Source organism: Vicugna pacos, chromosome 23 (assembly GCF_048564905.1).
Source record: "Vicugna pacos chromosome 23, VicPac4, whole genome shotgun sequence".
NCBI classification, from domain to species: domain Eukaryota; kingdom Metazoa; phylum Chordata; class Mammalia; order Artiodactyla; family Camelidae; genus Vicugna; species Vicugna pacos.
The window spans coordinates 8,232,078-8,249,980 of record NC_133009.1 but is presented as its reverse complement, the minus strand read 5'-3'; the positions used below and the strand labels follow the sequence as shown (position 1 = coordinate 8,249,980).

General features: G+C 50.0%; 1 protein-coding gene across 1 annotated transcript in view; it reads right to left on the bottom strand.

Annotated features, from left to right (window-relative positions):
* The window catches only part of LOC140688580 (ankyrin repeat domain-containing protein 26-like), an 80,965-nt gene that overhangs the window by 49,677 nt on the left and 13,385 nt on the right, over positions 1-17,903 (bottom strand). The window contains exons 3-7 of the mRNA XM_072948222.1: positions 7,992-8,106; positions 7,667-7,840; positions 4,663-4,769; positions 3,215-3,352; positions 1,685-1,767 (exon numbers count right to left, since the gene is read on the bottom strand). Of these exons, the coding sequence (XP_072804323.1) occupies positions 1,685-1,767; positions 3,215-3,352; positions 4,663-4,769; positions 7,667-7,840; positions 7,992-8,106 (617 nt within the window). The remainder of the gene's footprint in view (positions 1-1,684; positions 1,768-3,214; positions 3,353-4,662; positions 4,770-7,666; positions 7,841-7,991; positions 8,107-17,903) is intronic.

Here is a 17,903-nt window from a genome sequence, read left to right as displayed (position 1 = left end):
TTTGCACCTAAAAGCATTCTGACAAATTTCCCAAGGTCTACAGCAGACCTACTTCCTATAGTACCAGAAAGGCTTTCAGAAGCGTGCCTGAGCTAGGTAGTCACCTCGTTCCCAACCATTCCTACAGCATCCTTTCTGCACCAACAAAATGAAACTCATCGATCCTGCAAAGTTCACTGGCACATCTTAGCCTCTGCACCGCTGTCCTTTCTGCCAAATGTAATCTTCAAAGATGTCCCGCCCACCAAACACTGAACTTCTGCCTCCTTCCCTGGCAAACTTCTACTCGCTCTGCGTGGCTTACCTGACATCCAACCCACTTTTAAAAAACTTCTTTCCTCACCATGGACTTAAAAGTATTTGGTACATATTAAATACCAATAAAAAATACATAAAGACAGTTACAAAGTCCTAGTGGGCTCTGGGACACAGTAAGCACAGAATAAAGTAAAGCCAATCATAAAAATGAGGATGACGGTAGCAAGCTCCCGGAGGCCAGGAACTGTGCTTGTGACCTGTTTGCATTCTGTAACGTCAGAGTGGTGCTTAGCACCTAAAAGACACTTGATAGTCATCTGTTAAGTGGATGAATTAACAGGTAAGAATGTTTTCTTTGAAAATCCTGTTTAAAAAATATACAGACATTAACCAGGGACAACTCTGTTGTGTTATGAGCACCTTGAAGACTAAAACTCTGTCTTTTCCATCTTTGTATTTCCTACAACAGAAGTTCTTTGCTTGATCAAGGTGTACTAAGTTAAAGGTGCCCTCATACAGTTCAGACTGAACAGCATGCTAGGAGTCACATCTAGGCAACACAGTCATCATCTTTTTTTTTTTTATGTGAAGCACTTCTGTACTTTTTTTTTTACAATTTGTTGAGTCCTGTCCTGAGTATTTATTATGACAATCCTTTAACTAATGGCAATAGAAAATCTTGTTCTAACAAAATAGTTTCACGACAAGTATCCCCAAAAAAGAAGAAATCATCTGGCTCTCATGCAGACAACGTATCTCATTCTGTTTGCACTTCTGAGGAATGAAACTGGTGAGAGCGAGCCCTTGTTGGTGTAATGATGTGAAAAGTAACCAGTGCTTCTCAGCAAGGCACTGCTTTCCTGACTTCTGCCCTATCACTAGGTACCTTTAAAAAACAGTGTGCAGTATGCTGCACACTGGCCCAGCTGTGCAGCTCTAATTGTTGGCCATTTGTTTACAGCACCAGGAAGGTAACGCTGAGCTCCCAGTTATAAAGACAATCACTTTTTAGTGAGACTAATCACTATGCAATAAGTAGCATTCGTTTACCCAATGTAATCCATTTGCTGTAAAAATTAAAGAGCCAGTTCTGTAACAAGGCCAACTTGTTATAATGTTACAGGAAATGTACAACAAAGTTAAAAACCTGTTTTTCTTATTTACACAAAGATGTAATATGGGATTTCAGGGGCCATGATTAAATAAATGAATTTCTTTTCAGACAATATTGTCTCAGATTTTAAATTACCTACAATTAACTTCTTAAACAATTCTGAATACTAGACCATTAAGAAAAAATTAATTAAAAAAATAAAAACACACACAAAATTTACACACTGGCTTTTTTCACTGCTCTTTCATTATCAAAATTTCCTCAATCTTACTTTCTTTATCTATGGTAGGGCCAACAAGAGTAACTTATTACCAGAACTCTGTCCTAGGTCGCTATTTTGAGGGGGAATAGCTGGTATCTTTCCGTCTCTGTAGTCGACAATCAGTTGGGAGAGGCTATGTATAAAAAAATGTGATAAATATTACTACTTGAATACTAATATGAAAAACAATTACCAAATGTATTAAATTCTTAGGTTATTTCAGACAGTATCACAGGTAATATCAAAACTTCAATTGCCCCATGTATTTCAAATTTGTGCAACCTACACTTTTAAATTTAGGATGTAGAATTCAAAAAGAAAAAAAGTAAGGTGAAGTAGTCATGAACTGAGGGCACTACAGCTCAGTAAGTTAACTAGAGCGAGCCTGACACATACAAAGTATCTCGAACTCAGAAGTCCCAGCTCTATAACCAACAGCTATTTGTTCCTGGACAAGGTGCTTCTCTTCAGCTCAAAGTCTTCCTTTATAAAACCGGGATCTTACTGTCAGGCAGTTAGTTATTAATACTCATAAGAGTATTATGAAGATTTAATGAGATAATGTATCCCCCAGATGCTCAGAGAAATAGTGGAAGAATGGAATAATTTGTTCTTGAACTTTAATGCTGGAACTATTTGAGAATCCCAAATAAAACCCAATGTGTGTTTTCTTTCACAGGTGTAACATTTAAATGTGGTAGTTTTCAGAAAATTTTACAAATTACGGTGATTAGCTGTTCTTCATGGTTTATACTTCAGGGCACCTCAGCTACTATATAACTTGCAGTTAAACTTATTTATAAATACATGACCTCATACAAGCATATGTATGAGAACTAAACAAGCCGTCACGCAGAAGTTTACGTGTCCATCGCCACGAAGGCCGCGGAAACTGGATCAGCACAGGCATCCCGGGAGCAGAGGTCAATCACGACCCGACTGCAGGACCAGTTTCTTTTTCCTTTTCTTCTTCTAAAATTTTATTAAAGGTCTTTAGAGAGCAACATCCAGACCCCAGCCCCAGCTGCCGAGGAGATCCTGTTAAAACCAGTTTTAGTACCAACGCTGCAGCAACAGAATCAAGGGAAACAAGAGAACGATTAGCATGCCCTCGCCCTGCCCCAGTGCCTTGTGGGAGAGGACTGTCACTGTGATCTTAGGGAATCCCTTAGGTTCCTGGAAAATTCAAGAGGAAGATTATAGAAGAAAGTCCCCAAAGGAAAATACAGGATTTCCTGCTCTACTGAACATTTCAAGACCCAAATAACTAGTTAGAAAAATCAGATATGTGGCATTATTTGTACTCCATGCACAGGGGTTACACTGGGATGAAATGGAGACCAGTAGGATCCTAAGGATAAAGGTCTTACAAACCCTGAGATAAAGAACCCTGTGCCCACTGCTCCATCTCACTAGTCTGGCCTTTTGCTGGTTTCCAGCTGGTGATGGGGAGGGTCTCACTGCCATCCCCAAAGTGCCTGCTCCCAACTAGGAACTCTCACCTGTCACATAACAAGTCACAGTTAGGTCATTTCCAACCTCAGTTTAGAGATAACTGGCACTTTAATGTAAACACTTACTGTTTAAAACCATTACAACGAGCATATCGTTCAGCAGACAGTCCGTGTACATCCAGCAAATAGGCATTAACACCTTTCTGAAGAAGCAGCTTGACTGTGTCCGGTGAGTCATGATATACGGCAAGCATCAGTGCTGATCTAAAATAAGAGAGACAACTTCACTCTTAGGAACTTAGTTATTTAGCTTAAACAGTTAATTTGATCTATTTTACCAAGTTAATATCCTGCCCACCCCCGGAGAACTGACCATGTACATGCTCGAGTGCTCATCTCTGCAAATGACCTCCAAGGCCAAAATGGAGGGACAAAAAAGAAGCCTCCTGTCTTACTTGGGTAGCACATAGTAGAAGTTGCTAATTTAAAGTCCTCTGAAGGACAAGAAAGGATGCTGAGGTCACTGGTCTGAACTAGGAAAAGGCTTAAATAAAGGATTCCCTATTTCTTCCCTAGTCTGAAATATAATATTTTAAAATCAGCTAGAGGTCAGGTAAGGAGAAGCTGTTTGCAGGCTGAAAACAGTAATATGAATAAAAATGGCAACAAAAATAGTCACGGCTGCAGTGAATCACGCTGAGGAGCATGTGCCCGGCACTAACCTGAAGAGTCTACGTGTGGTCTTTCTTAGGCACAACCACCCTTGAAGGATGTACTACGACCCTCCTTTACGTGTCAGGAAACATACTGGGTGGTACTAAGTCATGTCCCCCAGGTAACACCCCTGACCAGCAGGAGGGCTGGGATTTCAACCTCGTCTGACTCTAAAGCCCAGCTCTTTCCTCTTTATCATCCACCAAAGACTTGTCTTCTTTGAAGGGAATGTTTATTCAATGACTAAAGCTATTTTTCTTCCTTCTATCATTATCAATTAAAAATAAAAACATCAAAATGTACTAGAAATGAAAAAGGATAAGAACTGATGAGCCCACAGTATCTGGTGATAGTTACTCTCTTAGTGATACTCACTTAGTGATAACCTAATAACATCAGTATCCTTCAAAGAAAGTAATTTAAAGCAGAGTCATCCAAAAGACAAAACAAACTCCTCTTGGTTTAATATGCGTCTTTTAAGAAAAAAATATATACCAAGAAAAGGTTAAAACAAATTATAAAGAATGAAGAAATTCAACACTGTCTCATAAGGTAAATTAAAATTAGAGTCCATACTAATAAAACTAAAATGAAATCCCTGAACTATTGTAAGATTGTATGACCAAAACAATCAGGTTGCAAATGACATCAGTCACTATCATAAAGGAAGATGAATCCTGCTGCATACTGCTCTTTGTGACACCAGGCAGAATAATTGCTTTTCTACCTAACTGATGATGTGTTGATTCTAAGTTAATCCTCTTCTTATTAGGTTAATCTTCCTGATTGGCTGTTACTACTCTAGAACAACATTAAGATTAAAAAAAAGAGAGAGAGAGAGAGAGAACAAACTATTGTACCTTTGCAGCTTGTCGACTGCATGTACATTTGCCCCGTTCTCTATCAAAAGTTTGACCATTTCTTCTTTGTTCTTCCTGACGGCAAGTAAGAATGGTGTCAAGTTATACTGTAAAATAGTAAAAACAGTTGACAATGTACAAAATTGCATACAAATTTCAAAACTGAATTTAAAAACTTAAGTCTCTGAACTTAAACATACACTATAAAGTAAATAAAAACTAGCCCCTTCCTCCTCGCCCCTCTGTGCTCCTTCTCTTTAAAAGGTTCCTCCTTGACCTCTTCCAAAGTTTCCCTGTGAAGTCATTCTCTGACACTCACTTCAGACATTTGCTGGTTCCAAGAATCTTCACTTCGATTGCAGCGTGTGTCAGGCATTCTCTAGTTACCTTACTGCTCAACTACTACTCCTGACACTCTAAACACTGCTCCAGAGAGAACCATTTAGCTACTGAATCAACTACACTTCTAAGGAACCACGCTGAGGAGAAAGATGCCATACTGTCTGTCTGCAACATGCATAACCTATCCAATTACAACTACGACTAATCTCATAAAGCTTGCAGACTTTCCACTGGGAACATGATTATTTGCATGTAAAGAAAAAGTTTTTCTTAAACCAACTTATAAATTCTAATTTGAAAAATTCCATCCCACTCTTAAGGGATTATTATAAAATACGAAGTAGACTATAAGTTAATATAGACTGTCTTTAAAATCTTGAAATATTTATCAAAATATACAACAGGAATTGGAAATTCAAATGCTTACAGAGGCAACATAGGCGGCCCGAGTAAGTGAAGGTCACAAGTGAGGACAGCACACCGGAGGACACACGCCCCGCCGAGAAGGGGCCATCTCTGCAGGGCAGACCACATAGGCCTGGGCTCAAGGGGGACCAGATTTGATTCTTTAGGAGAAGTTCTGAAGTGCAAGTCTCCTAAATTTTAAATGTTGACTCAATGTCTGGAGACAAACTGAACATATCCAGGCATGTTTGGTCTATAGCCCACTTGTGTTTTTATGTTTGCTGTGTTTCCAAACAGTTGGGTATAAATCAAGTATTTGTATGTAAAACCTTGCCCTTCTTTAGAATCATATGTCTTACGCACAAAAACACTGGGCCCCAACATGTAATAAAAATTGTGATTAAGGCTCATAATACCCACTTCAAGAATTTTTCCAATGCCTACTAAAACTACAATCTATCTGTATCAAATTCTCCCTGATTGTTAATCAAATGGATAATTAGGTCATGAGACGGCCGAAACTAAATTATTAGAACATTTCCAATAAAAAGAATGAAATAATGCCATTTGCAGCAACATGGAAGGACCTAGAGATTATCATACTAAGTGAGGTAAGTCTGAAAGTGAAAGAGAAATCCCATAGGATATCACTTAATATGTGGATTCTAAAATACGATACAAATGAACTTATTTACAAAACAGAAATAGACTCACAGACATAGAAAACAAACTGATGGTTACCAAAGGGGGAAGGGGGTGGGAGAGGAATAAATTAGCAGTTTTGGACTAGCAGATACAAATTACTACATATAAAATAGATGAGCAACAAGGTCCTACTGTATATACTACAGGGAACTATACTCAATATCCTGTAATAAACCATAATGGAAAAGAATGTGTGTGTGTGTGTGTGTGTGTGTATATAAGAATGTACATATAACTGAAAAAGAATATATATAACTGAATAAGAATATATACACACATATATATATGTATATATACATATAACTTAATCACTTTGCTGTACACCAGAAACTATCTCAACACTGTAAATCATTAGATTTTAATTTAAAAAAAACTGTCACCTTGATTATGCTAGGGCTCAGTGAATCTAACAGATAGATTGCAAGAGTCCATCACACAGCTTTAACCAAAAGAAGGCTCATGATTTCCTATTACTGCAATCAGAAAAACCCTGTTGACCTAATGACCTGGATGGGAACAAAAGGTGCAAAATCTTTAAAGGGTCCGACTCTACTTATTGAATCACTCACCACAAGCAAGTTTCTAAGACTGTCTGAGTGCCACTGAATGATCAGTGGTTAGAACGGAAAAGAAGCCATTCTTCAAGGCAATAGATGCTGCCGGTAATATTGCCAGGAAGAGACGGATAAAAGTCAGGCTAACACGGCTGGAAAGGAGAGCACTGAAAGAAGCAGCATCTATCAAACCCCTGCTCTTCCAGAGATGTCTTACTTTTGAGATCTGTGAATCTACATGTATTACACGAATCTATTCAATAGTCCTTAACCAAGGGTTGTATCAGAATCTCAGGGAAGCATTTCTAAATACCTGTGTCTAGACCTGAGTACATTTATACAATCAAAATCTTCAGGGGAGAGCCAGGAGAAAAAGCAGGCGGACCAGTTTCACCATCACTTGCTCCCCACCTACAGCCACAGCCCCGCAGGGGAGCTACACCAGGTTGAGCATGGAAGACCCCAAGGTGAAGGTGTACGTGGAGGGCCATGTGGCCACCAGCACAAATGAATGCCCCTGCTGGCTGTCAAACATGACCTGACCTCACTTGCCCAGGTTCTAGAACCTGGGATCCTGGGGTGCTCAGGGCCTGTGGCTTGCTGCCTCCCCTGCCCAGCTGCAGTCACCCAGCTCCCCCTGCTGGGTACTGGGTTCCTTCCTCCTCCCACCCATCCCCAGGCAGGCAGCCCGCCCTTGCCATCACTTCACTCCCCGCAAGCCTTCATCTTCTGTAGGCTCTGAGCCTACCACCCACTCCCAGGTAGTTCCTAATGGGAAGTTGTTCCTTCTGGGGTACAAGTGTGGCTGGGAGACAGAGCTCTGCCCTTTCTGTGGGCACTACCTCTAGCCTCTGGCCTTGGCTTTGGAGTTGTTTCCATGATAACAGGGCCTGATGTATTGTATTCAGTATACATATTACTATAAATAAAACACCTGTAGCTAGAAAAGACCCTGTATTTCAAATATCTTGTAAATAAAGTCAGTCGAGCTGCTATACCTTGTTTATCGCCTCAATATTTGCATCATAGCGGAGCAGCTCTGCTGCAATTGATGTATTTCCAGCCAAGACGGCGTAATACAGAGCAGTGTTTTGATGGTCGTCCGCAAGATTTGGGTCAGCACCCCGTTTCAGCAGGATAGTGACACATGCTTCTTTCTGGCATTGTACAGCCTGTTGGTATCACACCAAGAAACAGACTGTAAGTGCTAGGCATTCCAAGTTAACATTCCTCAAGTTCCAGCAGTTTGTTATATTTAAAACAGATAAATTCATTTTTATTCTAAGTAATTAAATCCAATCCATCTCACGTGCTGCTACACACCTTGATGAGAGCTGTCTTGCCTTCCTTGTCACGAGCATTCAGATCACACCAACACTGTGTAAGGAGATCCACCACTGGTGACTGGCCGCTGGCGCAGGCTAAGTGTAGGGCAGTCCTGCGAACATGAGAGGACTTTTTAGGAAATTAGAGTGAACTAGTTCGAAGGTACAGTTACTCATGTAATTGTAAACATTCAACAGCATGCTATTCCTACCCCTTGAAAACTAACATTTAGTCTTATCTTACTTCTTTCTATGGGGAAAGAATAATATTTATTAGCTCTTATTACTCACCGCATTAATGGGAGAACTACCTGTTTGAATAGAAAGGGCATGCCGTTGAGATTCAGATCAACTTGGGTCTGGCTTCCACTTTAACACTGTCCTTATTAGCTCTCACTTAGCCTGTCTGTGCCTCAATTTACTCATCAACAAAATGGGTGTGAAGTAGTAGTTATCTTACAGGACCCCACTGTGATGCTTAAATGAAAAGCTATGCAAAATGTCTGGCAGTTCCTTGCACAAAATAATAGCTCAATAATCGTTGGTAATATTATAATTGTTACCGTTACTATTTTACAAAGACAACATTTCAATGAAGTAAAATGATAGTGCATCTACTTTGCTGCTGCAAGGATGAGAGAGAACGCTGTACTTCAGTGATTCTAACATGCTCATAGTCTCACACTTCAACATCTCTCACGTGGGAAGGCAATTTAAAATTCACGTCTTAACAACCATAGTTGGCAGCTCCTCCCAGGCCCGCCCCGCCGCTGTTACCTGTTCTTCCTGTCTCTGCTGTCTATGACATTTCTCTTATATGTCAGCAACTCCTCCACTGTACACTTGTCACCTAAATATGCGGCTTTGTGGAACTCCTTTAGCTCACACTTATGGACATGATACCCAGGCACAGGCTTCTCACGATTCCTGCGCTCTCTCTGATGGATGCTGAAGTCCACCCAGCTCACGAAATTAGCGAGTCTCTTCTTCATCTGGCTTATCGCCTTCCGACACCGCTCACTTCCCTCCTGGTCGCTTGCCACCTCCCAATCTCAGTGCTGGCGCTGCAGAAGAGCCACAGAGGTCTCGCTGCCACACCTTGGCTGCAAAGCTCAACGGCTCGGAATGTTTGGTCCGGAACAGTCGTAGCCTAGCAACAGCACTGACCCTCAACTGTCCCTCCAGAGCCAGTGTCCCTGTGAGTGCGCACAGAGGCCAGGAGGCCAGTGTGCCCAGGATGCAACTGTGGTTAGAGTGGGGTGGAACCACAGGATGCTGAAGGCCTAGTCCCCCAGAGAACTCCCCACCAAAAATCTCTAAATCTCATCCCTCAGTTCATTCCTTTCCCCATTCCTCTGGGCCCCAGCCAGTCTCCAGGGAATTTAGCACATGCAAACAGCAAAAAGCTGTTTTCATGGTTTCAGAGCTTGTGGCAATACGTCTCATTAAGTACCAACTTGAGAAACCAACACACGCTCTACAGATGAAATGGAAACGTGTTTCCGCACGTCTGCTGACACTGCTCTGTGGCTCAGCCTGATGTTTACACGCTTTCCTCACTTTATTTTATCTTTTGCTTTTATTGCCACCAATTAAAACTTGAATCAATTTTAGATTTATGTGGGAGCATGGTATAACACTTCAGAACTTTTTAACCACATGACTATGAAAACACCACGTTAGTTACTCAGCGAGGCCAGGCTGCAGGCTGACCACTTGCAGGAAGGGGCGGAAGGCAGGGCATACCTCTTCTTCCTGGCCACCTCCTTCCTTCCTCCCTCAGTTGGCTAATTACGGCTTCCAGCCCTGGCAGGATAAAAACTGCAGGGGGAAGCAGAGTTCCTAAGTGGCTGACACTCCTGGTCCTGCATACTCCTCAGCCTGCTCCCTCCTGTGGCTGCACAGTCCTGGGCCTGCACACTACTGTGTCTGCACACTCCGGGGCCTGCACACTCCTGATCCTGCACAAACCTGGGCCAGCACAATCCTGGGCTTGCTCTCTCTTATGCCTACACACAGCTTGGCTTGCACACTCCTGGGCCTGCTCCCTCCTTAGCCTGGGCCTGCTCCCTCCTTAGCCTGCAAACTCCTGGGCCTGCACACTCCTTGGCCAGCTCCCTCCTGTGCCTGCACACCCCAGGGCCTGCACATTCCTGGGCCTGCTTCCTCCTGTGCCTTCACACTACTCAGCCTGCACACTCCTGGGCCTGCACACACATGGGCCTGCTCGATCCTGTGCCTGAACACTCCTGGGCTTGTACACCCATGGGCCTGCAGACTCCTGTGCCAGCACACTCCTGGGCCTGCACACTATTGGGCCTGCCCTCTCCTGGGCCTGCCCTCTCCTGGGCCTGCACACACATGGGCCTACTCTCTCCTGGTCCTAAACCCTCCTGTGTATGCACACTAATGGGCCTGTACACTTCTGGGCCTGCACACTCCTGTGTCAGCACACTATTGGGCATGCACACTCCTGGGCCTGCACACTCCTTGGCCTGCTCCCTCCTGTGCCTGCACACTCCAGGGCCTGCACATTCCTGGGCCTGCTCCCTCCTGTGCCTCCACACTCCTGGGCCTGCAAACTCCTGGGCCTGCACACTCCTGGGCCTGCACACTTCTGTGTCTGAACACTCCTGGGCCTGCACACTCCTGATCCTGCGCACCCCTGGACTGTAGGGACTGTACAGTCCCAATCCTGCCCTCTCCTGGACCTGCACAGTCCTTGGCCTGCCCTCTCCTGGGCCTGCACACTCCGGGGCCAGCCCTTTCCTGGGCCTGTCCTCTCCTGGGCCTGCACACTCCTGTGTCTGCAGACACCTGGGCATGCAGACCCCTGGGCCTGAACAGTTCTGGGCCTGGTTCCTGCTGTGCCTGCACACACTTAGGTCCAAACACCTAGGTCTGCTCATCCTGGCCCATCACACTCCTCGGACTGAACACTCCTGGGTCTGCACACACAATGGCCTACACACTCCTGTGCCTGCTCCCTCCTGTGCACGCATACTCCTGGCCCAGCACACTGCTGGGCCAGCACAACACTTGTCCTGCCCCCTCCTGTGCCTGCCCACTCAACGGATTGAACACTTCTGTGTCTGCATATTTCTGGGCCTGCACACTCCTGGGTCTACCTTCTCCTTGGCCTGCACACTCCCTGCCCTGCTCCCTCCTGTGCCTCAACACTTCTGGGCCTGCACATTCATGGGCCTGCTCCCTCCTTTGCCTCCACACTCCTGGGCCTGCACACTCCTGGGCATGCACACTCCTGGGGCTGCTCCATCCGGTGCCTACACACTCCTGGGCCTGTATACTCCTGGGCCTGCACACTCTTTCGCCTGACCTCGCCTGGCCCTACGCACTCTTGGGCGTGCAATCTACTGGTCGTGCCCTCTCCTTGGCCTGCACACTCCTGGGCCTGCACACTCCTCTATCTGCACATTCCTGGGCCTGCACACTCCTGGACTTGACCTCTCCTGTGTCTCTGCATACTCCTGGGCCTGCATAACCCTGGGCCTGTTCCCTAGTATGCCTGCACACAGGCTGGCTTGCACACTGCTGGGCCTGATCCCTCCTTAGCCTGCAAACTCCAGGGCCTGCACATACCAGGGGCTGCACCCAACTGTGTCTGGACATTCCTGGGCATGCACATTCCTGGGCCTGCACACTTCTGGGCATGCACACTCCTGGGCCTGCTCGATCCTATGCCTGCACACTCCTGGGCTTGTACACCCATGGGCCTGCAGACTCCTGTGCCAGCACACTCCTGGGCCTGCACACTATTGGGCCTGCCCTCTCCTCGGCCTGCACACTCTTGGGCCTGCACACTCCTAGGCCTGCTCCCTCCTGTGCCTGCACACTAAAGGACCTGCACATTCCTGGGCCTGCTCCCTCCTGTGCCTCCACACTCCAGGGCCTACACACTCCTAGGTCTTCACACTCCTAGGCCTGCCCTCCCTTGGGCCTGCACACTCCTGGTCCGGCCCTCCCCTGGTCCTGAACACTTCTGGGCCTGCACACTCCTGGGCCTGCTCCCTACTGTGCCTGTACACTCCTGGGTATGCACATTCCTGGCCTGACCTCTCCTGAGACTGCGGACTCCTGGGCCTGCACTCTCCTCGACCTGCTCTCACCTGGGCCTGTACCCACTTCAGCTGGCCCTCTCATGGGCCTGCACACCCTTGAGCCTGCACACTCCTGGGCCTGCCATCTCCTGGTCCTGCACACTCCTGGGCCTTCTCGATCCTGTGACTGAACACTCCTGGGCTTGTACACTATTGGGCCTGCCCTCTCCTGGGCCTGCACACTCTTGGGCCTGCCCTCTCCTGGGCCTGCACACACATGGGCCTACCCTCTCCTGGTCCTAAACCCTCCTGTGCATGCACACTTCTGGGCCTGCACACTCCTGGGCCTGCACACACATGGGCCTGCTCGATCCTGTGCCTGCACACTCCTGGGCTTGTACACCCATGGGCCTGCAGACTCCTGTGCCAGCACACTATTGGGCATGCACACTATTGGGCCTGCCCTCTCCTGGGCCTGCACACACATGGGCCTACCCTCTCCTGGTCCTAAACCCTCCTGTGTATGCACACTAATGGGCCTGTACACTCCTGGGCCTGCACACTCCTGTGTCAGCACACTATTGGGCATGCACACTCCTGGGCCTACACACTCCTTGGCCTGCTCCCTCCTGTGCCTGCACACTCCAGGGCCTGCACATTCCTGGGCCTGCTCCCTCCTGTGCCTCCACACTCCTGGGCCTGCTCGATCCTGTGCTTGCACACTCCTGGGCTTGTACACCCACGGGCCTGCAGACTCCTGTGCCAGCACACTCCTGGGTCTGCACACTATTGGGCCTGCCCTCTCCTGGGCCTGCACACTCTTGGGCCTGCCCTCTCCTGGGCCTGCACACACATGGGCCTACTCTCTCCTGGGCCTGCACACTCTTGGGCCTGCCCTCTCCTGGGCCTGCACACACATGGGCCTACTCTCTCCTGGGCCTAAACCCTCCTGTGTATGCACACTAATGGGCCTGCACACTCCTGGGCCTGCACACTCCTTGGGCTGCTCCCTCCCGTGCCTGCAAACTCCATGGCTTGCACATTCCTGGGCCTGCTCCCTCCTGTACCTCCACTCTCCTGGGCCTGCACAATCCTGGGCCTGACCTCTCCAGGCCTGCACAATCTGGGGCCAGCCCTTTCCTGGGCCTGCACACTGCCAGGCCTGCACACTCCTGTGCGTGCACCCTCCTCGGCCTGGACACACTTGGGCCTGCACACTCCTGGGAGTGCACACTCCTGGGCCTGCTCCCTACTGTGCCTCCACAATCCTGGGCCTGCTCCCTCCTGTGCCTGCACAACCCAGGGCCTCCACACTCCTGCTTCTGCTCCCTCCTGTGCCTGCACAGTCCTGGGACTGCACACTCCTGGGCCTGCACACTCCTGTGTCTGAACACTCCCGGGCCTGCACACTCCTGATCCTGCGCACCCCTGGACTGTAGGGACTGTACAGTCCTGATCCTGCCCTCTCCTGGACCTGCACAGTCCTTGGCCTGCCCTCTCCTGGGCCTGCACACTCCGGGGCCAGCCCTTTCCTGGGCCTGTCCTCTCCTGGGCCTGCACACACCTGTGTCTGCAGACACCTGGGCATGCAGACCCCTGGGCCTGAACAGTTCTGGGCCTGGTTCCTGCTGTGCCTGCACACACTTAGGCCTCCAAACACCTGGGTCTGCTCATCCTGGCCCATCACACTCCTCGGACTGAACACTCCTGGGTCTGCACACACAATGGCCTACACACTCCTGTGCCTGCTCCCTCCTGTCCTGCATACTCCTGGCCCTGCACACCGCTGGGCCAGCACAACACTTGTCCTGCCCCCTCCTGCGCCTGCCCACTCAACGGATTGAACACTTCTCTGTCTGCATATTTCTGGGCCTGCACACTCCTGGGTCTACCTTCTCCTTGGCCTGCCCTCTCCTGGGCCTGCACACTCCTTGCCCTGCTCCCTCCTGTGCCTCAACACTTCTGGGCCTGCACATTCATGGGCCTGCTCCCTCCTTTGCCTCCACACTCCTGGGCCTGCACACTCCTGGGCATGCACACTCCTGGGCATGCACACTCCTGGGACTGCCCTCTCCTGGACCTGCACACACCTGGGCCTGCACACTCCTGGGGCTGCTCCATCTGGTGCCTACACACTCCTGGGCCTGTATACTCCTGGGCCTGCACACTCTTTCGCCTGACCTCACCTGGCCCTACGCACTCTTAGGCGTGCAATCTACTGGTCATGCCCTCTCCTTGGCCTGCACATTCCTGGGCCTGCACACTCCTGGACTTGACCTCTCCTGTGTCTCTGCACACTCCTGGGCCTGCATAACCCTGGGCCTGTTCCCTAGTATGCCTGCACAATCCAGGGCCTCCACACTCCTGCTTCTGCTCCCTCCTGTGCCTGCACAGTCCTGGAACTGCACACTCCTGATCGTGCGCACACTTGGGCCAGCACATTTCTGGGCCTGCTCCCTCCTATGCCTGCACACAGATTGGCTTGCACACTGCTGGGCCTGATCCCTCCTTAGCCTGCAAACTCCAGGGCCTGCACATACCAGGGGCTGCACCCAACTGTGTCTGGACATCCCTGGGCATGCACACTCCTGGTCCGGCCCTCCCCTGGTCCTGAACACTTCTGGGCCTGCACACTCCTGGGCCTGCTCCCTACTGTGCCTGTACACTCCTGGGTATGCACATTCCTGGCCTGACCTCTCCTGAGACTGCGGACTCCTGGGCCTGCACTCTCCTCGACCTGCTCTCACCAGGGCCTGTACCCACTTCGGCCGGCCCTCTCATGGGCCTGCACATGACTGGGCCTGCACATGACTGGGCCTGCACACTCCTGGGCCTGCCATCTCCTGGTCCTGCACACTCCTGGGCCTTCTCGATCCTATGACTGCACACTCCTGGGCTTGTACACTATTGGGCCTGCCCTCTCCTGGGCCTGCACACTCTTGGGCCTGCCTTCTACTGGGCCTGCACACACATGGGCCTACTCTCTCCTGGGCCTAAACCCTCCTGTGTATGCACATTAAAGGGCCTGTACTCTCCTGTGCCTGCACACTCCTTGGCCTGCTCCCTCCTGGGCTTGCACACTCCTGGTCCTGCACACTCCTCGGTCTTCACACTCCTAGGCCTGCACACTCCTGACCTGCCCTCTCCTTGGCAGGACCTCAACATTTCTTCCGTCTCCTTTGTCTGCACACTCCTGGTCCTGCACAATCCTGGGCCTGCTCCATCCAGTGCCTGCAGTCTCCTGGACCTGCCTTCTCCTTGGCCGGCCCTCAACATAACTGCCCTCTCCTTTGTCTGCGCACTCCTGGGCCTGGACACACCTGGGCCTGCCCCCAACTGTCCTGCCCTCTGCTGTATCTGCACACCCGTAGGCCTGCACACTCATGTGCCTGCTCCATCCTGTGCCTGCACCCTCCTGTGTCTGAACACTCCTGTGCATGCATACTCCTGGGAACGCAGAGACCTGGGCCTGCACACTCCTGGACCTGCTCTCACCTGGGCCTGCACCCACTTCGGCCGGCCCTCTCCTGGGCCTGCACATTCCTGGGCCTGCACATACCTGGGCCTGCTCTCTCCTGTGCCTGCTCCCTCCTATGCCTGCACACAGCTTGGCTTGCACACTCCTGGGCCTGCTCCGTTCTTAGCCTGCAAACTCCTGGGTCGGCAAACTCCGGGGCCTGACCTCTCCGGGCCTGCACACTCCAGGGCCAGCCCTTTCCTGGGCCTGCATACTGCTAGACCTGCACACTCTTGTGCGTGCACCCTCCTGGGCCTGAACACTCCTATGCCTGCATCCTCCTTTGTCTGCACACTCTTGGGCCTGCCCTCTCCTGGGCCATCACACACATGGGCCTACCCTCTCCTGGGCGTAAACCCTCCTGTGTATGCACACTAATGGGCCTGTACACTTCTGAGCCTGCACACTCCTTGGCCTGTCCAATCCTTGGCCTGCCCTCTTCTGGACCTCCCACTCCTGAGCCTGCCCCTACTTCGGCCCTCTCCTGGGCCTGCACACTCCTGGGCCTGACCTCACTTGGACATGACCTCTCCTGGTCCTGCACACTCCTGTGTCTGAACACTCCTGGGCCTGCCCTCTCCTGGACCTGCCCTCTCCTGGGCGGGCCGTCACCTGTCCCGCGCTCTCCTGTGTCTGCTCACATCTGGGACTGCACACACCTGTGTGCACACGCCTGGGCCTGCACACACCATGACCTACCCTCTCCTGGGCCTGACCCCACTTCAGCCAGCCCTCTCTTGTGCCTGCACAAGCCTGACCTGCAGACCCCTGAGCCTCCACACACCTGTGTCTGCACACTCCTGGGACTGCACACTCCTCGGCCTGCCCTCTATTGGGCCTCATCCCACCTGTGCCTGCACAATCCTGGGCTTGCACACTCCTGGGCCTGCCCTCTCCGGGGCCTGCTCCCTTCTGTGTCTGCACACTCCTGGGCCTGCACACTCCTGGGCCTGCCAGCTCCTTGGCCTGCACACTCTTCGGCCTGCCCTCTCCTGGGCCCGCACACTCCTGCATCTGCACACTCTTGGGCCTGCACACTCCTGGACCTGCCCTCTCCTGGGCCTGCCCCCAATTCGGTCGGTCCTCTCTTGGGCCTGCACACTCCTGGGCTTTCCCTCACTTGGACGTGCCCTCTCCTGGGCCATGACACGACACATGAGCACCACAGCTGCAGCAAACATTTGGTGGGAAGCAGGTTGGCCGCTGAGTGACGACCACCTGATGTGCCTCAGCTCACTGGCTGTGGAGTTTAAACAGTTCAGGCAAACATGACAACTGCACAACCCTATCCTTCTCCACTCAGCCGGCCGCACTCCGGCCTGTACTCTGGGCTCCTGCCCTGTGTGTTATGGGGCAGGAGGTGGCGCGGTCCGGCTACCCGGACCGCGTGCTCCCGTGCGGGGGAAGGGCCCTCAAAGGCTTCTAACCAGGCGACAAATCAGGAACCAGGTGAGTCACAGCCGCACAGACACACACATCTGAAAGAACCTTCCAGGAAACCCTGATGACAGCTCAGACAGTGACGTTTTCACTGATTCCTATTCCAGTCCTTTCACACACAGCTCACAAAAAAAAAAAAAAAATCACAACTCTCGGTGAATCACAATTCAAAGTTTTAAAATTACAGACAATCTACAATAAATAAATAAACTCAGTCCCACAAAGATACAGTGTGGGAGCCACTGGGGCTGAGATAGCACATTATGCAACAAGAGGTCGGGGACTGGACGGGAAGCACAGAGATGGCCGGGCACCTCCAGGGGCTGGCAGGAGCTCTTGGGTTTCTCTCCACGGTCACTGCCCTCTGTTGAGGCTCCCTCTCCCTCCCCAAAGAGGGAAAACCCAGAGGTTTTCTAACTTTGCAGTCACTGTCCATGTATCAGCCATGTCTAGTTTACCTCCCCAGCACGGCAGACCCCCTCCCTGCCTTCACCACCCTCTGCAGGCGGCTCTCGGGGGCTGGGGGGCGCCCTTCCTCCCTGAGGCCAGCCCTGCTGGGGCAGCAGGTGTAATAGAAAAGACCAAATCTGACTGCCTATTAGATCTGTTCTTTTTCCTTTAACCCTCTGCTGTTTTCCAGGCTGTCTTACAAGCTCTGCCCCTTTTGTAAAAAACAATGTTGCCTTCAGCCTGAAATTGACAGGAGAGCCTGTTCTCAAGGCTCTCAGCCTTCAGGATAAGAGCTCTTTTCCTCTCCTATACACACAACAAGCTGCAGAACAGAAAGAAACATTTGTTTTGTTAGAGGTTTTACAGGGGCCCCATGAGCTGACCCACAACTGCAAAAACAAAGAATTCCTGCACCAAGGAGTTTGCACCAACCACCCACAACCCC